Source organism: Manis javanica, chromosome 10 (genome assembly GCF_040802235.1).
Source record: "Manis javanica isolate MJ-LG chromosome 10, MJ_LKY, whole genome shotgun sequence".
Lineage (NCBI taxonomy): Eukaryota > Metazoa > Chordata > Mammalia > Pholidota > Manidae > Manis > Manis javanica.
This window is the reverse complement of record NC_133165.1, coordinates 83,465,142-83,486,871: the sequence shown is the minus strand read 5'-3', so window position 1 is coordinate 83,486,871 and position 21,730 is coordinate 83,465,142. Positions and strand designations below refer to the sequence as shown.

The 21,730-nt window shown below is 40.2% G+C and overlaps 1 protein-coding gene across 6 annotated transcripts in view; it reads right to left on the bottom strand.

Annotated features, from left to right (window-relative positions):
- TESPA1 (thymocyte expressed, positive selection associated 1) overlaps positions 1-21,730 on the bottom strand; it is a 37,448-nt gene that overhangs the window by 1,562 nt on the left and 14,156 nt on the right. For 4 of the 6 annotated variants that reach the window (XM_073213435.1, XM_073213434.1, XM_017668411.3 and 1 more), the window contains 7 exons: positions 20,964-21,013; positions 20,331-20,384; positions 19,553-19,589; positions 19,186-19,284; positions 17,301-17,509; positions 14,926-15,734; positions 13,864-13,969 (listed from right to left, as the gene is read on the bottom strand). In XM_073213435.1, the coding sequence (XP_073069536.1) occupies positions 13,864-13,969; positions 14,926-15,734; positions 17,301-17,509; positions 19,186-19,284; positions 19,553-19,589; positions 20,331-20,384; positions 20,964-21,013 (1,364 nt within the window). The remainder of the gene's footprint in view (positions 1-13,863; positions 13,970-14,925; positions 15,735-17,300; positions 17,510-19,185; positions 19,285-19,552; positions 19,590-20,330; positions 20,385-20,963; positions 21,014-21,730) is intronic. The other 2 variants (XM_073213436.1, XM_073213437.1) reach the window with 2 other exon arrangements.

Below are 21,730 nucleotides of genomic sequence, written 5' to 3'. Positions count from 1 at the left end.
ATTCCCCTATCCCAATCCCTCTCCCATGGTAACCATCAGTTACTTCTCAGTGTCTATGAACTTATTGTTATTCTGTTCATTTTGTTCTGTTTGTTTTTAGATTCCACAAATAAGTGAAGTCATATGATAATTGTTTTTCTCCACCTGGCTTATTTCACTTAGCATAATACCTCTAGGTTGACCCATCCATGTTACTGCAGATGGCAGGATTTCTTACTTTTTTGTGGCTGAATAATAGTCCATTGTATATATGTACCACCTCTTCTTTATCTCGTCTATTGACAGACACTTACTTTGATTCCATATCTTGGCTATTGTAAATAATATGGCAATAAACATAGAGGATTTTGTTTCTTCAGGTAATTCCTAGAAGTGGAATTACTGGGTTGAATGGTATTTCTATTTTTACTTTTATGAGGAACCTCCATACTACTTTCCACAGCAGTTGTACCAATTTACATTCCCACCGGCAGTGTAGGATGGTTCCCATTTCTCCACATCTTCTCCAACACTTGTTATTTCTTGTCTTTGGATAGTGGCCATTCTAACTTGTGTGAGGTGATAGCTCATTGTAGTTTTGATTTGCATTTCTCTGATGATTCGTGATGTGGAACATCTTCTCATGTGCCTGTTTGTCATCTGTATTTATTCCTTGGAAAAAATGACTATTCAGGTCCTTTGCCCATTTTTAATTGGGTTATTTGTTTTTTGAGTGTTGAATTGTATGAATTCTTTATATATTTTGGATGTTAAACCCTGGTCAGATAAATCATTTATGAATATATTCTCCCATACTGTAGGTTGCCTTTTTGTTCTGCTGATGGTGTCCTTTGGTGTACAGAAGCTTTTTTTTAGTTTGATGTAGTTCCACTTACACATTTTTTATTTTCTTTCCCTTGCCCCAGGAAATGTGTTCAGGAAAAAATTGCTCATATTATGTTCAAGAAATTTCTACGTATGTTTTCTTTGAAGAGTTTTATGGTTTTGTGTCTTACTTTTGTGTATGGAGTTAGACAGTAATCTGATTTCATTCTCTTGCATGTAGCTGTCCAGTTTTCCCCACATCAGTTACTAAAGACACTGTCTTTTCCCCATTGTATATTCATGGCTCCTTTATGATATATTAATTGACTGTATATGTTTGGCTTTATATCTTGGCTCTCTATTCTGTTACATTAACCTAGGGTTCTTTTCTTGTGCCAGTACCATACTGTTTTGATTACTGTAGCTTTGTAGTATAACTTGAAGCCAGGGAGTGTCATACCCCTAGCTTTGTTCTCTTTCTCAGAATTGGTTTGGCTATTTGGGGTCTTTTGGGATTCCACATGAATTTTAGGATTATTTGCTCTAGTTCATTGAAAAATGCTTTTGGTATTTTGACAGGGATTGCATTGAATCTGTAAATTGCTTTGGGCAGGATGGCCATTTTGATAATATTAATTCTTCCTGTCCATAAGCATGGGATATATTTCCATTTATTTGTGTTTTCTTTAACTTCTCTCTTGAGTGTTTTAAGTTTTCAGAGTACAGGTCTGTCACCTCCTTGGTTAGTTTTATTCCTAGGTATTTTATTCTTCTTGATGTAATTGTAAATGGAATTTTTATCCTGATGTCTCTTTCTGCTAGTTTGTTGTTAGTATACAGGAGTACAGCAAATTTCTGTGTATTAGTTTTGTATTGTGCAACTTTGCTGAATCCAGTTATCCTAATGGTTTTTTTGGTGGAGTTGTTAGAGTTTTCTATATATAGTATCATACCTCTAAATAGTGATAGTTTTACTTCCTTACCTATTTGGATGCCTTTTATCTCTTATCTTGTCTGGTTGCATGGCAGGACTTCCAGGACTGTGCTGAATAAAAGTGACATTCGTGAACATCCTTGTCATGCTCCTGATCTTAGAGGAAAAGCTTTCAGCTTTTCACCATTGAGTATGATGTTAACTGTGGGTTTAATGTATACGGCCTTTATTATTTGAGGTATGTTTCCTCTAAACCCATTTTGTTGAGAGTTTTTAGCATGAATAGATGTTGAATTTTGTCAAATGCTTTTTTATCATCTATTGAGATGATCATGTGGTTTCCATCCTTTTGTTAATGTGGTGTATCACATTGATTGATTTATGAATATTATACCATCCTTGCATCCCTGGAGTAAATCCCACTTGGTCATGGTGGATGATCCCTTTGATGTATTTTTGAATTCCACTGACTAATATTTTGTTGAGGATTTTTACATCTATGTTCATCAGGGATATTGGTCTATAACTTTTTTTTCTTGAGTTATCCTTGTATGGTTTTGGTATTAGAGTGATGCTAGCCTCATAGAATGAGTTTGGAAGTATTCCCTCCTTTTCTACATTTTGGAATACTTTAAGCAGTATGGGTATTAGTTCTTCTTTAAATGTTCAGTAGAATTCAGCTGTGAAGCCATCAGGTTCTGGAATTTTGTTTGTTGGGAATTTTTTGATTACCAATTCAATTTCATTTCTGGTAATTGGTCTGTTCAGATTTTCTGGTTCTTCCTGGGTCAGTCTTTGAAGGTTGTACTTTTCTAGGAATTTCTCCATTTCTTCTAGGTTGTCCAGTTTTTTGGCATATAATATTTCATAAAATTCTGTAGTAATTCTTTGTATTTCTATGGTATCTGTTGTGATAATTCCTTTTCGGTTTCTAATTTTGTTTATTTGTGTCCCCTTTTTTTTCAGGATAGGTCTGGCTAGGGGTTTAACTGTTTTGTTTATCTTCTCAGAGAACCAGCTCTTGGTTTCATTGCTTTTTCTATTGTTTTATTCATCTCTATTTTATTTATTTCTGCCCCAACCTTTATTATGTTCCTCCTTCTACTAACTTAGGGTTTCATTTGTTCTTTTTCTAAATTCCTTAAGTGTGAGTTTATACTGTTTATTTGGGATGTTGTTGTTTCTTGAGGTAGGGCTGTCTTGCTATGTACTTCCCTCTTAGAACTACTTTTGCAGTATCCTACGGATTTTGGACTGTTGTATTTTTGTTTTCATTTGTCTCCATGTATTGCTTGATTTCTGTTTTAATGTGTTCATTGATCCATTGATTATTTATAAGCATATTGTTTAGCCTCCATGTGTTTGTGGTTTTTTTTTGTTTTCTTCATAGCAATGTGGTGTGAGAATTTCCTTGATAAAATTTCAGTCTTTTAAAATGTATTGAGGCTGTTTTTGTGGCCTAATATGTGATCTTTTCTGGGGAACATTCCATATACACTTGAGAAAAATGTGTATCATTTTGCTTTTGGGTGGAATGTTCTGTAGATATCTGTTAAGTCCATCTGATCTAATGTGTTGTTCAGTGTGTCTGTTTCCTCACTTATTTTTGGTCTGGTTGATCTGTCTATTGATGTAAGTGGTGTGTTAATGTCCCCTAATATAAATGAATTTCAGTCTATTTCCCCCCTTAGTTCTGTTAGTATTTGTTTTACATGTTTAGGTGCTCCTATGTTGGGTACAGATATTACTGTTATATCCTCTTGTTAGACTGATCCCTTTATCATAATGTCATGTCCATCTTTGTCTCATTACTTTCTTTGTTTTGAAGACTCTTTTGTCTGATGTAAGTACTGCTACTCCTGCTTTTTTCTCCCTATTGTTTGTATAAAATGTCTTTTTTCCATCTCTTCACTCTCAGTTGATGTATGTCTTTAGGTCTGAAATAAGTCTCTTGTAGGCAGCACATAGATGGGTCTTGTTTCAGTATCCATTCTGCCACCTTATGTTTTGATTGGTGCATTCAGTCCATTTACCTTTAAGGTAGTTATTTATAGGTATGTAGTTATTGCCATTTTATTAATTTTTTTCTGGCTGTTTTTGTAGTTACTTTCTTCCTCTCTCATACTCTTCTCTTGTTATTTGATGATTTGTTTAGCATTGTGATTGGATTTCTCTGCTTTAATTTTTTGTGTATCTATTATAGACTTTAGGTTTGTAGCTACCATAAAGTTCGTGGATAGTGTCCTAAATATATAAGTCTAGATTAAGTTGTTGATTGCTCTATTTCAAACACAATCTAAAAGTACTTTTTTATTCTACTTTCTCCTCTACATTTTGTGTGTTGGATGTAATAATCTGTATTTTTTTTATCCCTTGACTGATTTTGTGTATCATTGGTTTTACTACTTTTGTTTTGTTTTAATTTTATACTTGCTTGGTAAGTAATTGGTATAGTACTTTTTCTGTGGGTTTTTTTTCATTGGTGAAAACTATTTAGGCTTAAGAACATTTCCATATACAGAAATCCCTTTAAAATATCCTATAATGCTGGTTTAGAGGTTATTAATTCCTTCAGCCTTTGTTTATCTGGGAAACTTTTAACTTCTTCTTCAATTTTGAATGATAACCTTGCTGGGTAGAGGATTCTTGGTTGAACATCCTTTTGTTTCATTGCATTAAATATTTTATGCCACCTCCTGCTGGCCTGTAAAGTTTCTGCTGAGAAGTCTGATGATAGCCTGATGGGGTTTCCCTTATAAGTATTGTTTTCTTTCTCTCTGGCTGCTTTCAATATCCTCTCTTTATCCTTAATATTTATCATTTTAATTATTATATGTTTTGGGGTTCCTTTTGTTTGAGGCTTTCTGTGCTTCTAGGACTTGGGTGTCTATTTCCTTCCCCAGATTGGGGAAGTTCTTAGCAATTATTTCTTCAAAGAGACTTTCTACTCCTTTGTCTCTTTGCTCCTTCTGGTACCCCTTTTATGCAATTATTGTTTCATTTAGAGTTGTCAGACAGCTCTCTTAGCATCCTCACATTTCTAGAGATTTTTTTTTCTCTGTGCTCTTCACCTGTGTTGTTTTCCTATTCTCTAATTTCCAACTCATTTTCTCCTCTACTTGCAGCAATCTATTATTCATTCTCTCCATTGTATATTTCATTTCAGTTACTGTATTCTTCGGCTCTGAGTGGCTTTTTCAACTCTTCTCTCTTTTTTGAAATCCTCCCTGAGATAGTTTGAGATAGTTGACATTTTTCCACAGAGCAGTGGACTTATTTATGACTGTTTATAAATCTTTATCAAGATGCTGATCTCCATTTCATTTATCCCTCTTTCTGGTGTCTTATTGTGTACTTTTGTTGGGAACATATTCCTCTAACTCCTCATTTGTCTGTGTTTCTGTGTTTCTTCATTTGTATCACATGGATCTGCTATGCTTCATGGTCTAGAAAGTAATGGCTTTATGCAGAAGGCATCCTGTGGTACCCAGAAGCTCAAAACTCTTGCTGCCTGGTGCCTGATTCTCCTTTGTGATGGAGCCCTAGTTTTTGTTGGGAAGCTATTGGTGGGGCTGCCTTTCTATCCATCTGCTGGCAGTAGCCTACCTCACTCCTCCATGTGTGGCAGTTCACCTCAGCTGGCCTTTTGTGAGCTTAGCATCCATGCTTCTGTTGGGATTGTTGTGGGTGGGGCATTCCTCTGCCTGCCCTGCAGCAATGGCAGTGCTTCTGGGCTAACAGGGTGGGCATGGCTGGTGTGAAGCAGTGGGCTGGGCCACCAGTGAGCAGAAAGGAGCACTAAGAGCTGGCTCCTTCAGGTGTCTTCCCAGTTGGGCTGAGAGACGGTGGAGAAAGCTGAGAAAGCCTCCCTCTACTTGCCAGGCAGGGAAGTCTGATGCTGCTGAGGCTATCATACTGGGTGGGCAGATGGGTGGGTATGCAATGAAGTGCCTCAGGCCTGAGCCACCAATGCAGGGGATGGAGTGTTTGGTGCTCTCATGACCACCCAACCAGCTGGACTGAGGGAGGGCTGGAGAAGCATTTTCCATCCACCTTTATTCCCGCTGAAAGAGCTCTGTCCAACTCTTGTCCCTCTGGCACCCTTCCTGCTACTTGTAAATCTTTCAAGCTGCTGCCTCTGTGTTGGGTCTTAGCAGGACCAATTGAATGTGCCTGTCTTCCACTAGCAACAGGAGTCTCAGCTTCCCAGAGTGCTCCAGCTCTGTCTGGTGTTCAGCCCCATTAATCACCAAAGGCTGATGTAATGTAGTCTCTTATCACCTCCCTGCTTTGTTCTTGTCCCTCTCACTTGTGGAATGGGAATGGGGAAGGGTTTGGGTCCTGACTGATCATGGCACTTCCACTTTATCCTTCTCTGTGTGATCTTCTCTTCTCCACCAGGTGTAGGTGGTCTGTTCTGCAGTCTTCAGGTCATTTCCAGGGTTAGTTGTATTTGTTGTAGTTGCTTCCTTGGGGTGTGTGTGGGAGGAGATGTCTACTTGCTTTCATACTCCAGCATCATTTTTTTCCCTCCACCCTTGTGGTAGACTCTTAAATGATTTTCCTAAGTCTATTGGTTCCCTATTCTGTCCTTCTCTCCTACCTCTGCCAGGATGATCTTTCTACAAGGTAAATCTAATAAAATCACTTCTTTGTAAATTTTTCAGCGGCTTCTTATCTTCCTAAATTAAAAGACTTGAAATAACAGAAGACCTTTGTTTTGTAATTTGATTTCTAATTATCCTTTCTGTTCTTAATTTTGATCTTCTCCCACCTGTTCCCTTTTGCCCACTAGTTACAATGTGTAGTTTCCGAAGACGTTATGACACTCCATTCCTCTCTGCCTTTGAACATGCTTTTCTCTCTACTAAGATACCAATGTCCTACTTCTTCTTTTTCTACTTCTCCCTACTATGCTTTCTCTGTTCAACCTTTACTCATCCATCATATTCACCTGGAATACCATCCTCTGGGAGGTTCATTTTTCTATATTGCATGGAATTTAATGAAATTAACTCAAAGTAGTTGTTGCTTTTCTTTTCATGTCTTCCATGAAACCATGAACTGCAAGTGAGAGTCCAGCTTGACCTGCAGAACACTCCTCTTGTTGCTGTGTTTATAAGAAGGTGAGCAAAATCCAACAGTGACAGACATAGCAAGGGTATCAGTGCTTAGCTCAAAGGCTTGGAGGACACAGTTAACGGAGGTCAAATCCAAGTCAGGTAGTGAGGCTTGCTCTGATTCACATCTAGTCTGAACTCCTACACACTCAGGGAAGTGTGTTCTCATGAAAAGAACATTCATTTGGGAGTCACTGGGAGTCAGGAGACCTGAGTTCTAGTTCTGATTCTGATACTAACTACTTACATGATGTTGCTAAGTCATTTTCCTTCTTATAGTGTCTATATAAGACTTAATATGATATCTCTGAAAATTCTATATAATTGAGATAGAGCAGGAAAATGGGACAGGTCCTGCCATTGTAAAATCTACCTAGCCTTCAAAAAAAGACCAGTTTATTCTTTACTTTAATCTGTATGCTCTTCCTTTTCTTCCAGCCCCTTTATCAATTAAGTAACTTTGTAACCAGGATGAGAGCTAGAACTCTGAGGTGTAAATGAACCTATGTGGGTAAAGAATGCCAAAATCTGCATCAACACAGTCACCTAAATAACCCTGTTCTTAAGACAAAACTTCAAAGAAATTATCAACCACCTGTATACATCACTCCTTATGCCAACCCCTACCCAAAACCTCAGACCCTAAACCCTTTAAGCATACCCCCTCTCTGAGGTTGCCTGCACTCCAGTCTGAGTGTGTATCATTTTATATCAAATAAACTTTCTTGTTGCATAAGATGATTACTCCTGTCTCTGAACTCTTTTCCATGATAAAGACAAGAACTCTCCAACCTCCACCTCCAGTGGTAAATGTCTTTATCACTTTGCTATTTCATCCAGCTTTCTAGTCTTAACATAGTCCTTTTCTCTCTCCCTGTTTTATTTCAGATTAGTAGGGAAGTGGAAGTTGTCAGAACATAAACTCACTCCATCCTGTGCTCTATAGCTCCCCCAAATCCTGGGGTGGTAGGGATATAATTCCCATGCATGCAGATTCAAGCAGACATTGAACACCAGGTAACCCTGGCTTCAGAAGTTGGCAAGGGATTTGCCCTATGCTGAGCAGGAGTTCATTGAACTTTCCTTACTCCCTCTGTTCTTTGCTCTCTACTGCTTGCATGGCTGCTGCCATTCACTATCACTCTCACTTTAATGAATTCCTTTCTTACCTACACTCATCCGACCTGTTTCGTGAATTCTTTTTCAATCATAGTCAAGATTCTCCTAGTACACAGGGAGAGACCTCCCCAGATGCAGCTACCTGACAACATAATCACCAGAGGCCCTTTCTGCCTGAAGGGCTGGGTAAAGTAATGTGTATGCAGCTGGGGCCTCTGCTCAGCACATCTCAGGAGCAATTCTTTTACTGTAGGCTACATGAACACTGACACCTAAACTGTGTGGCTTGACAGGCTTGGGTATAGCCTTGGTAATCCATCAGAACATCTGAAATGTATAATTCAGAAAATGGGCATTAAGCAGTCCAGGTGGAGGTTATCCTTCTGCCTTCCGCAGCTCTAAAGAATGGGGCAGTACAGATAAAGGGAAGGACAAGGAAGAGAAAAGAAGATATGCAGAGGTATAATGGCAAATACAAATTAAAAATAAGATGCTTAATTTTCCCTGTTGCAAAAGAGGTTTCTCCGTCCACCTTCTCCTTTTCTTAAAACATGTTTCTTTAGAAAACTTATAAGTTGCCTCTGAAATGTATGTAAAAAATTTAAAAGGCTAAATAAGCCTCATGCCACCTTTACAACCCAGAAATGTCTTTCTCAAGGATATGGAAGCTGTGGCTTTGAAATGTAACCATCAAGGACCATAGTGCCCATATCTTCCAGTCTCTGTAATGGGGCAGGAGTCCTAACTTAGGTATCTGGTTCCAACTTGCAAAACTACCTTCTGTCATAAAATGAAGAAGTTTTATCATTCCTCTGGATGAAGGGAATTAGCTAATGCAGTAAGCCACCCCAGTTGCCAGATTAACCTAGGATGAACTATGTGTGACAAATGGAGCTGTCAAATCTTCTTTCTTGAGGACAGTTATTGTTTATTTTGTCATCTATGTAATGGATTGTATCTGCTTGGCTATATAAAAGGGTGAGATTTCTTTCTGTCTTTGCAATCTCTTTAGTGGATTGCCTGTGATGTACATGATATTCTGGTTTAATGCTTATTCAAAAAGAAAACTGCTTTCTTTTTCTTATACCCTTATGGAGAGATTTTCTGGGGTGGCAGAAGATTTTGTTTTTAATTGCATTTCTGTAACTGATGCAATACAACCTTTGCAGGAATTGTAAACAAGGCAGAAAAATAATCATTGCATTGTCATGATGTCCTCTCTCCTTCCCCTCTCTTTTTCTATTTCTCTTCATACTTTCTGAAGGTCCTTTTCAGAATTTATTTTGGTATGAATATAATTATAATACCATTTCATCATTTATAAAATGGAGAACCATAAAAAACTTAAATTATGGGATTGAATGATTTAATGCCCATAAAGTGCTAAAGATTCCCATCTCTCCCAACATTTCCCAGTAGACCCTCTTCAGAATTTGTTTTGGTATAAAAATAATTGTGCCCTGTTTCATCATTTATAAATGGGAAACAATAAAAACCTTGTATCATAGAATTAAATGATTCAATTCCAATAAAGTGGTAAAGATAGTCTGACATGTGGTAAGTGCTATATGTAAATATTTGTTATTGTTAGTATTATCATATGGGAAATATCTTACATCAGAGAGCAAGTCTGTAGCTACCTGGCTTACATAGGTTCCACCAGGTATGAATAGCACTTTCAGTTACGTGCAATTTGGGATTATCTCAGAATAGTTTCCTGATTTATCCTCTGCTCAGCACCAGCCTCCACACCTAATCCTTCCTGTCTTCTCCAAGCGGCAGAGTTCACCATAAAATGAAACCTCCGACCTCTAGATATGATCACTTTTCGAATAGAATACGTATTGGCCTGTGTACCTCAGATCTGGTAAAAGAAACAAACAACAAAAAATAATCTCCTTTGGCCCTGACTCTTCTAAATGTGGTAAAGACCAAACATTTCAAATTTCAGCAACAGGCCACCAACAGAAAGGGCAATGAACTTGAAATTCTTGAGCATGGTGCAAACTTTGGGGAATGATGAAGACCATCCTTTCCTAGGATCATGGAGGAAGATTAAGACCTCTCTGGAGGAGATGATAGGAGAGAGAGGGAGGGAAGAAAGCTGACAGCGTGACCAGGTCCTCTTTGAACAAAAAAGCTGTCCTTGTGCAAATTACAGAAAGGCACTCATCTTATGGAGTAAATTAGAAGAAAGAAAAAAGGGGGAACTTCCTCTTAGAAGATGAAGACCCTTGAGATTTTGGGTGGAAGGCTTGGTAGAGTTGGATTCCAACCCGTTTGCCTTTTCAAGTGAGTATCTTTGTGTAACAAGGGGACGATGCAGCTGGACACAGTGGCCACCTGCATGCTGCCGTCACTTCCTGCCATGCTCACACCCCTCCCCTGCCATTAACACCAGGGAGATAAGTGACCTCTAGGAGATAATTACAGAGCCTGGAAGAGGCAGAGTGGTGGTGGTTCTCAGTAGGTATGAGGAACTGCCGCACGTTGCTCTGCCTTTGATAGTGGTGAGTGAGTCCCCATCTCCCATATTTATCACACACTCTTTAATATTGGCAGTACTTGGCTGTTTCATAGCTGTTCCACTCTTCTTGGGGTCTCTTAAAGGATAATAGAGGAGTGGATTGAGAGAGAGAGTTCATAGTTTTGTGAAAAGGTGATTAAACAAACACATGGAACACTGGCAAGATCTGGGAACCACTGTGGTGTCCCCTGCCTTAGCCAAAGACTGTCAGTGAGGGAGAGATCTCTTATTCTTCTAGGGAATAATAGCACGAAAAACTACTAATTCATTTCCTCCCTTACCTGGGAGCTAAGTACATTTTATTTTTGAAGGTACTGTGTTTCAGTGATCGGATAAGCCATCTTTTGTAAGCCTCCTAATTATTTTATATTCCACTAAGGAGGGAAAACATAAACAAGTTGGTTGACATTGACAATTGTAAGACCCATTCTATTTCAGGGATATTAAAATATAGAAAAATGTGTCTTAGAATAAGTGAAATATAGCATTTGTAACCACAATCTCTCATGCTGTAATGAAATCCTATCATCCTGGCAGAGAATGGAATCTAGCTACTTACTTGAAATATGTAACTCCTACTAATTCATTCAATTCTAATCTTTCTGTATATTGATATTTAGCCAAAGGTGGGACAGGTTTGTGAGAGGAACTGATGTCCTGGGTATTGCAAGGATTGTCCAGGCAAGTAAAACCATGTAGGTAATCTCCTGCTTTGCCGGACATTGTGGTGTTTTTCTTGTGTGAGGCTGACATCTGCTGGACATAAACAACACGAGCAAAGCAGTGCATTTTGGAGTAAATTAAATTGGCAGAAAAAGCTAGCTGCGGATCACGTACTCCACATTTTCTATTTTAATTTGATAAGTCTAGCAGTTAATTTCTTTTTCAAATTTTGTATGGTGTGTCTGAGTTTGAATGAGCTTTAGAATGAAAGCTTGCTCTCAGTTCATCTTTAGTACGTGAGGATAAAGTCCCTTAATTAAAGCAGTTGTTCTTAACTCTCTTGGTGACCGGAATCATTGTCTGTGATAGAGATAGACTGTTTATAAAGATGGCCCTGGGACTTGATTTGACCACTAACATGTGGTGGAGGGGTTAGGGTTTGTGCAGTTTGCAACATAACTTAAAAAGAGTTAAAAAGAGGTATTGCAACTTCAGTTCTTGCTGAACACCTCACGAGAAAGACAAACTAGACTGCTGAGGAATGGCACAATGCGTGGGAAGTGCTAGCTGTCAGCACCAAGGTTCTGGACATGCGGGTGGACCCATTTTTGACATTCCATCCAGCCCAGCCAATGAGCCAAAAGCAGCTGCATAAGTGGAATCCAGGCAGCACAAGCAGAAGAGCTTCCCAGTACCGCCACAAAATGGGGAAAAATAATAAATATCCCTTAAGCCACTAGGTTTTGGGTGGTTTGCTATGAAGCACTAGGAAACATGCATTAGGAAAGTTTTAAAACAAGAATAAACAGTAATGTCCAAGTCCACACTTTAGAGATTTTATATTTAATTCTATTGGGTAGAGTCCAAGAAATAACCATTTTTTAAAAAGCTTGTAGGATTGAGAATCATTGATCTAAATATTTTATACCCAAGATTACCTTTTCTGAAATCAGTAGCAGTATCAGCATCATTACTGTTATTCCAGTGTGTCACCTTCACATAGTAGGGAGTATGTGCAGGTTTCCGTGCCATACCAATTAAATCAGAATGTTCATATGTATATACAAGTGCTTAGTGTGTGTGTATATATATATATATACAATTTATATTGTATATATATATATATACAATTTATATATAATTTATATATATTTATCATTTATATACAATTTATATATACAATTTATATATAATTATCATTATTCTCCTATTACATAGGACAGAATTAAAGTTAAAGGATTTTTGCAAGATCATTGAATTAGCATGTGGTGGATCATTTCATTCCATGACCTAAACTTTTTCAACTACATGTAACATATTGCTGCCTTATGATATTTACCTCTTTGGTGAGTGAGTAACTGTATACATACAATTTATACCCCTGGAGATGAGGGTAATGGGTAAGAGATAAAGAAGACTTATTAGGGCTCTAATATCACAGAAAATTAGAATTAAAAGAGTTAGAATCATTAAAGCTCTTTGTGATTCTGGACAGGTAGCCCTGACATTTTGGAGTACTAACCAAAAAAAGCCATTGGGCTAGGAAGTACAGCAAATAATACTAACACATTAGGAATGGAGGGAACTCTAAACCAGATTCATTTCCTCAATACAAGAAAGATTTCAATTCCTATTATCTTGGAAAAATCATTTATCCCTGATGCCATCTTCTTTGTGGTCCTAGGGACTAGATGGTAAAAACTATTGGAGATGAATTTCTACTTAGTTTAAATAGCAAATCTTTAGCCAAAATGTTCAAAGGTATAAGGAATACCTCTGAAAGAGTTAATACTCAAAACTCACATCGTAAAATATTTTAACTGTAACAACTATTTATATGAGATTCATTGTCCTGCTTTGAGGAAGGGAAAGAGCGCCATGTGCACCAGGCTCCAGCTGCAGAAAGGGACCCAAAGCCTCAGTGAGAAAAACCGTGAGATCTACTGTGGACTCTTCTCTAAGTCCTATGATGTGGGCTGGTGAGAAAGCAGCAAAAAGCAGATGCTGGGGGTATAGATCTTCATGGATGGTCCTTACCTGTTACAAAACTTCTACAGTAATGCTTTTCAACCTACATCGTGCAGATGAATCACTAAGGATCTTGATAAAGTTGTGGTTCATTAGATATCAGGTTGGGGGCTGGGATTCCACATTTCTAACAAAATCCCAAATGATGCTAACGCTGTTGGGTCGTAGACTACATTTTTTAATATTAAGGTTATACAGAATTTCCCTTAGAACAGCAGTTCTCAGACTGTGATGGCTGGAACAGCAGCTTCAGTATCACTTGGGAACTTGTTAGAAATGCAAAATCTTGGGCCCTGTTCAGAGCTATTCAGTCAGAAACTCTGGGTGCTGGAGCCCAGCCACCTGTATTTTAACAAGCTCTCCGGGGATGCTGATGCTAAAGGCTGAGAACCACTGACTAGGAGGAGTATTTTTCCAGTCAAAGCAGAATCACCCGAAGGGCTTAAAAATAAGAATTCAGCCTCTGGTTTCTGTGCCATACCAATTAAATCAGAATCACAGTTGTGGGACCCTTCATTGTGGGCATTTGAAAAAAAGTCTTCCCAGGTGATTACAATATGCAGCGAGCTTTGAGAATCACTGAGAGGGAGAGAGAGAGAGAGAGAGAGAGAGAGAGAGAGAGAGAGAGAGAGAGAGAGAGAGAGAGAGAGAATGAATGACCCACTTACTTTCTGAATCTTGAGCAGCAACAGCAGTCTGGTAGAGGTGAGGATGTCTGGGTCCACTGGGTCCACAGTGGCTCTCCTCTTCCTCACTGTGGTTTTGCACCTGTAACTGAGATGTAACGCAGTCAGAGGCACTGGTGGGGAAAAGTGTAGGGTGGCAGCTGTAGGGGAAAGACTGAGTGTGCTTGAGAGACTCAGCCTCTTCTACTGTGGCAGGAACCTGGTAGTGAGGAAGGAAGGAGCTGAGGGGCAGCCATTCACTGGAGAGGCAACACCCATGCCAGTGACACTGCAAATCAACACAGCTTCTCTTTGTGGCAAGGATCTGAGAACTTTTCCAAGACACCCAGCACTTGATGGCAGTACTGTCAATAGATGTAAACTAGAGGGGTCCTGAGTTTTTGAGAGTCCCTGCGACATGGAGTTGGTAGACCTAGAAGATGGGCCCACTTGGGTCCTGCACTACTCCTTTCAGACCATGCATGGTTACCCAGAATCCCTAAGTGTGCTGCTCAAATGGCCCCATGCCTGCTTCAGGGAACTGGTTTTGCCTGGTGCATTCTCTCAGAGGGTCAACCTCTCTACCCCCAGGCATGAGTGATGACCAGTGAATGGCTATTTGTGTATGGCTTTGGATATGCCGATTGGAGAGTTCACACATGTGTGTGACAGGTCCCTTAAGGTGCAAGATAGATCTGGGCATGAGAAGAGAAGGGGACAGGCTGGGAAGTGGTTCTGTCCATACTGCCATATTCTAGAATAGAAGTTCTAAGAGTCTGAGAAATCTAGATATGAACCTGGACTTCCAGGTCTTTATGGATACATATTTGTCAAGGGAGAGAAGAACATATTTTACTTAACAGTGTTTAGCATGCTGTATAACTGACCTCTATTTCCTCTATATCCTTGTGTGGATCCCACACATGATATTGGTCAATATCTTCTATATTACCTCATTCCCAGAGGTTCCTGATTGTAATTTGAGAATTGATATACCTGGAGAAGACCCAAGGGCAAGAATCCAGAGCTTTTCTCTTGCCTCTCCCTCATCTCCATCCCACTCACCTCCTCCAAGTCAAAAGTGTCCTGTAGCTGCTGGGTTAAAGATTGGTGCAATTCTGGTCCCTTTTGGCTCTGCTGCCTTTTCTGTTGGATGATGGACGGGCCCATTGGCTTAACCGTCCTGTCCATGGGATTCTTCTGAAACAAGCTCTTTCTTGCTCTGGCCTTCTTTTTCCAGAAAGTTCCATCTTGGGCTGAATGGGCTTCCTTGTTTGTGGCCAGTGGACCCTGCAGCTCTCTCTTTACCTGTGCAGAGTCTGTGCTCCACTGTAGATCTGCTCTGGGCAGAGAATGTGTGCAACAGAGTGCCTTTGGGTTAGAAACCAGGGTTTGTGATTGTGCTTGCACTGTGGACATCCCCTGCTGTGTTTCCTCTTTAGGGCAGAGGGCACATGGACAGGAAGAAGTGGGCAGTTTTGTACCCCCGATATTGGGCAAAGAGTCTTTCCATGAGTCTGGCCCAAATCCAGGATCTTGCTGGAGGACTAGCTTTTCTCCTCTCACTCTGTCCATCACTTCCCACACCACTTGGTCTAAGCTGTTCCTTTTGGGGGTGTTATGGGGTGGTGATAGCCGATCTCGGGGGCATGTATACAGGCACATCTTGGAGATGGCTTTCCGAAGGCGCTCTCTGGGTGAGTGAGGTTCCAGTTCTGGAGCCAGAATCCTGATAGATGGCACATCAGTTGGGTCACAATTCCAGAACATGTGGGATGGTGTGAACTTTTGGACAGGTGTCTTAGACACGTAGGAGTAGAGACAGAAGAAGGCATCGGCAGTGACAGCCAGTGTTTGCACCTGCTTAAACCTGCCTGGGTACAAAGGTTGAAGATGGTGAGTCTGGGGGTCATCAGCAAATTATTTCTTGTATCTCTTTCTTTAGTAGCCTTCTTCAGACTCAAAATACAGAAAGAAGGTGCCAATTTCCCACTAGCATTTCTCCCAGTTACATTTCTGACACCCAGGGTCCCTTTTCTTGACTTCTTGACTCCCCATGCCAAATAGGTGTTTTCCTCTAGTCCATAAAGTAATTCTATATGGAATGAGAAACTTTGCTCTATCTTGATTTAGCATATGCTTTCTGCTGTCACTATATTCTAAGCAACACCCTCCATACTGCGTTTGCTTTAGATGGCAAAAAAGGGCAAAATCAACATTATTTTCTTAGTAACAAAAGTTTAGGGTTACAAAAGACTTCTTAATATCAATACATTTGAGGGATAGCAATTACTAGGCAATGGACTGGGGTAGTGAAATTTAGGTGGACTCTATCATTCCTACTAGACCTCACTTCTCAGTGTGTCCACTACTAGTCCAGTAACATTGGGGTTGCTTGAGAACTTGTTATAAATGCAGAATCTTAGCTGCATCTCAAGCATTTTTAAATATCCTTTGGTATTTAAGCACATCCATATTTGAAAAGCACTGTGCTAAGTCATACAGCTCTTAAACTATAAGCTCCCTAAAGGTGGGAATCATGTTCCTCTTGTCTTGCTGTTGTTCTTCCAGAATTTAACACCTAATTATACACCTGGCACATAAAATAATTCAATAAGTCATCATCAGTCTTTACTGTGCAGAGAATCACCTAAGGTGCTGCAAAGTATTCCAGTACTCCAGCTCAAGATCCTTGCTTTAGCAGGTGGAGCTCAGGGGCGCAGATTTTTTGAGTTTTTAACTTGGATCTGTTGCAAAGAATCTGCAACAAAGCTGTCAGGAATACTATCATGTTGGGGGTGTAGCAGAACAGAATTTGAAATATATCCTAATATATAGACTCAAGTAAAGTCTTTTATGCCACATCTGGGTAGAGAAACCCTCTCATATGTTTCCTTAGTAGGGAATCAGGGCACCTGAAATTGTTGTTTTCCTACATGGGGTCGAAGTATTACACATAAGCATCATTTGTGTGCTTGTTTAAAATAAATATGCCTGGGCACCTCCCTCTCTGAAAGAAAAGCCTATGAATATAAATGTTCCATAAACTTCCTGAGTGACTTTGCATATCTAACTTTGAGAACCACTGCCCTAAATGGAAATTATTTTAATGCAGTGGTTGTAATACCAGTTCAGAAGTAGAAAACGGGAATGAGATTTAAAGACATTGTTCTGATTTGGTTTAGCTAAAAGGAGAGAAGGCCTCACAATAATAGTGATGTGAGATCTCTTAAAGACTATTTCTTCAAGAGGGAAAAGCAGGTGTCAAAATTCTCCACCTTCATCTTAAGGCAATTGGAATGCCTTTGGGGAAATAGATAAAAGAGACAAAGGGTCCACTGAAGCTGACCATGGGAGAGAAGGAGTTGGAGCCATTGGCACCTGTTGTGAATGTCTCACGCTGGGGGAGAAGTAGAAAAGAGATCTGTGGTAACACTCACTGGCCAGCATGAGGCAAGGGTCTTCCATCTCAATCCTCCGCACCTGGGCCTTCAGGAAGAGTTGGAAATCAATGCCTTTGGCCTGAGAGGGGGTGGTGAAAAATCGGGCAGGAATCCGAGAAGTGTCCTTGTGGTCCTCTTGGCCAAAGCCCAGACTGAAAAGGACATCTTCTGCATCTTCTTGCACCTTGTCCAGAATCTCAGAAATGCTGAAAAGGGAGATTTTGGGGAATAGGGCCAACTTTGAGCCACAGGGTGACCAAAGTATCTAATAAAAGTGCCAGGAGACTGAGATAGCTTTCTGACCATTTCTCTACCTTCCACTGTGACTTCAAGAAAAAGCTGTCACTTCTCTCGATCTAAATTCTCTGTCTGAAACAAGGCAATTACAGCCTAGGCCTGGTTTACAAATGGAATAAGATTCTGTCACAGGACTTTGACTACAGATGAATGAAAATTTACTGTGAAAGGGATTTGAAGAAACAAAAGCAGCATAGATGTGAGGAAATCCCGTGGCCATGTTATTAGCCTGTCAGTTCCATGGGCACGTGCCATGCTACGACTGACTTTTGCCAAGTGCTTTGCAGCTGGCTACCCTGCTTGCTCCAGTGCTTGTGGGACAGTTAGGCAATGATATGTAAGGAACATAAAAGTCATCTTATTCTCATCTGTGGCTAAAAATTAGTTAATATAGTATGTCCAAAACCTGATTTTGAGAGGTAGGCCCCTTTGTAGCACTACTTTCAGGACAGAGCCGTTCATTATGGAAGATCAAGCTTTCTTTCTCTCTCTCTTGATTCAGCACCAATACATATCTACATCCAAATCTGGGCCACCAAGCTGGGTGACACCAGACATCAGTAACTATGCATTCCAAACAGCAATGGGGACCGGGGAGGCTGTAGATTATGTGAGACATTGAATAACCAATGCCACTCTCTTCAGAAAGAATGCTGGGCTTTTTGACCCAGATAGGTACCATCTTGTTTAATTAATAGCTGGATAATCAGAATCCCTGGATCAACTCTTGCGCTTGCCTCCTAAGTGCTGGTTCTGTTTCCATGGTCTCAAGAGTCCTTATCTAAATTGTAGACGTAAGACTGGATCATTGGTATTCACCCATGACTGCATATTAGAATCACCTGGGGAGCTTTAAAAAAAATACAGTATTTGAGTCTGATCTCTGGAAATTCTGATTTAATGAACTGGGGTATAGCCAGGGCTAAAGTTCACTGAGGACAAATCACTAAAGTGAGTTACACGGCTAATAAATCTGAGAATCAGCTCCCAAATTTAAACTTTGACTCCAAATTCCAGATACTTTTTATTGTACCACACTACTTTTAATCACTTTCCATCTTGTTTTAAAGTGATTTGCATGCATATTTTGTTCACCCTATTGGATTCTTGCGCTCCTGGAGGCAAGCTCTCCATCTGCTTCATATTTTCAAATTCCACACAGTCGTTGCCTGGCTTGCATTTGGGGACACAACAAATATGCCTGAATGAAGTAGTATTTTATTGCTTCATTCAATCATCAAAACAATTAATTAATGCATTTATTCATTGTTTATTAAGCATTTACAATAAATTCAGGAACTGTGGTGGTACAAATACTATACTTGCTGAAGCACAAGGTTCAGAGGAGGAGACACCTGTATTTTACACATTGCATCCAGCTCTGAACGATAGATTCCTCTGCATCCCAGTATGGAATAGATTCCATGCTATTCTTGAAGCAAATATGGTCATACTTCTCAAGCATGTGACTTCACAAAAGCTCCAGTTAGGAGACCCCAGAAAAAATGGGTGAGGGTTCTCTGTTCCATTTTCTTTTGCATCTCATCTTCTCCACCCTTACACCTCTGCCAAGTTTGGTACCTACCTTGAACTGGTCTTGTTGGTCCCTCCAGTCATGCTGCTGGAAGCCAGACTGCAGCCAAGATCAAGTAGCTGGCAGGGCCGGGCTGTGTCCAGGAATCGCCTGTAGGGATCAGAGCTGACGTCATATGAATCTTGGAAGCAGTCTGCATCCTGGCTCCAAGACGTACCCTGTTGGGCATATTCATTCCCTGCTGGCTAGCTTTGAACCCTCTAGTGTGAAGACTCAGCCTATGGCCTCATTCTTGCTTGGGAAAATCTCACTTTCTATTGTGAATCTTCAGCTTTTTGTTTTTAACCTCTTTAACTCTGACACCTACCCCAGTTCTGTAGCTCCTAAAGGAGACAGCCTGGCTGAATGTAACACTTACCTGGAGAAGAGTTTGCCATTGGCCGCCAAAAGTGTGGCTGGACAAGGAACAGGAAGACACAAAGAGAAAATTAGAAGGGAAAATGAACATCTCTGAAGCTGCCACTCTGACCTTAAAACTCAGCTCACTCTGTCGCCACTACTGCAGGTGAGCTGCATCTCATAAATTCTGCTCTTGGTGGGGACTCTGAAGATTATCAAACACAGATCTAGAAGGGGGACAGATACAGCAGAGAAAAACTGGCGCTGAGTCTTTGAACTTCTGAACCATGACTGGCGTCTAGGTAAAGAGTTTCTCTGTTGTGGGGAGGACAGTCATTCAGCCCTTTGGGCCAGTCATTCCTGCCCCACCCCATGAGGCTCTATAGGTCCCAGGAGACACTCAGAGACTGCTGTACCTCCATCCTTCCTTCAAGCCCTTATCTTCCTGCTGTGCACTCTCTCTCCTACACCCAGCACTCAGGCCGCTTTGGGCTTCCTATGCAGAAAGTTTCAAAGATGTCTGGGCAGCCGATGCTTTTACATGTTATCCCCCCAGGGGCCAGAGGAAATCTCCAATGAAGAACCTGTAGACATTATGAGAGGCTGGTGAGGGAGTATTTGTGAGCATGTGACACTTTCTAAGTTTTATGTCAGATCACAAAGAAAGATCTGCTCTTTCCCTACAGGTAAGCAGAAATTGGCTGCTTCTTTCTGCAGTTCTCCCTCTGCATTCTATCCTTAACTCACCCAATGTAGCCTCTTCCTTGATCTCAACCTCAGAGAGTTGTGCCACTTACCCTCTGCTCCAAGGGTCAAGTCATCTTCAAAGCTAGTTCCATGGCTGGGGCACCCTAATAAATAATAAAACAAAGGTCACAGAAAATCAGGTTTGGACACACACACGCAGACACATGCATCTGTACACATGAACATCTACAACCACACAATTACATCAGACTTTCACGTTTCAAAACCACCCCTAGCTCTACATATACTACCTCAGAATCTCATGCATATTTTAACTCAGAAAGAATTACACAGACACTCTCCTATTACTAACCTGTCTCCTATATCATATAGTCACTGTATACAGTCCTCTGCTAAATAGTAAGCACATGGGCTATGCACTCACACACATAAACACACATATTTTAGAAAGCTATTTCCCCATAGCAGTGAGAGCTGAGCAATTACTAACAGAAGATGATCTTTGAATACTAGTCAGCCTGTGGGCTTGGAGCCAATGCTTACTCTATCTTATTGACTTCCTGGACAGCCTTGGGCCTATTAACAGGCATTTTGTGGACAGTTAAGGGACAATCAGCATTCTTATGCATGCATATGCATGTGCATGCACATATATGCTCACACATAGCCATATCACTATTCAGGTAGAAGAACAAAGAAGAAAGAAAAAGGCCTGTACTTACCACTGTAGATCGAGTGCCCTGCTTCCTCAAAAAACCCTTCTTCAGAGTATCTAAACACCGAAAAGAATCTTATAGGTTGAAATCACTATGTTTTCCGGGCAGCTTTTCCTCAAGTATGCCCCACAAGTTCACTTAATTTTCCAGTGAGAGTCAGTCGTATTTAGATTGCTTTTATGTTGAAGAAAACTAAGACAGAGTGGTTACTGGACTGACAAATTCATTGAGGTAGTCAGGAGAGCACTGTATTTTACATTAATTGTGCCACCATTGTATTGATCACACTGTGTAAACTTAGCAATGATTCTCCAGTTGCTAGGGAAAATAGGAAAGAAAGAACATAGAAGCAAAACTGGAGGAATACATCTGTGGAAGCAGGAGTTTGGGTGCCATAATTTCCACATCACAAATAGAAATATCAAGATTAAAAAAAAGACTTTGAGGAGGTCATCTAATCTACCCACATCCCCTTCCTTCTTGCAGAGCCATGCTTTTGCTGAACACCATGTCTTTCAGGAAGCAGAAGAAACTGCATCTTGGTTAGAGATTTTATTTTTACATTTTTGAGATAAGGTCTTATCAAACATTTACCATCTCCACAAGAAGAACAGACAGAAATGAGCATAAGTGATAGCAAGATGCACCTCAGTTTTCCAAATAAGGAAGAAATTCTCTGTCTAAAGCAGGTGAGCGAAGTAGTCTGTGAAAGAGCTTTTGAGCTGCAACCAGAACACCTAGACTCTCAAATATTATATAAGAGGATTGGGTGC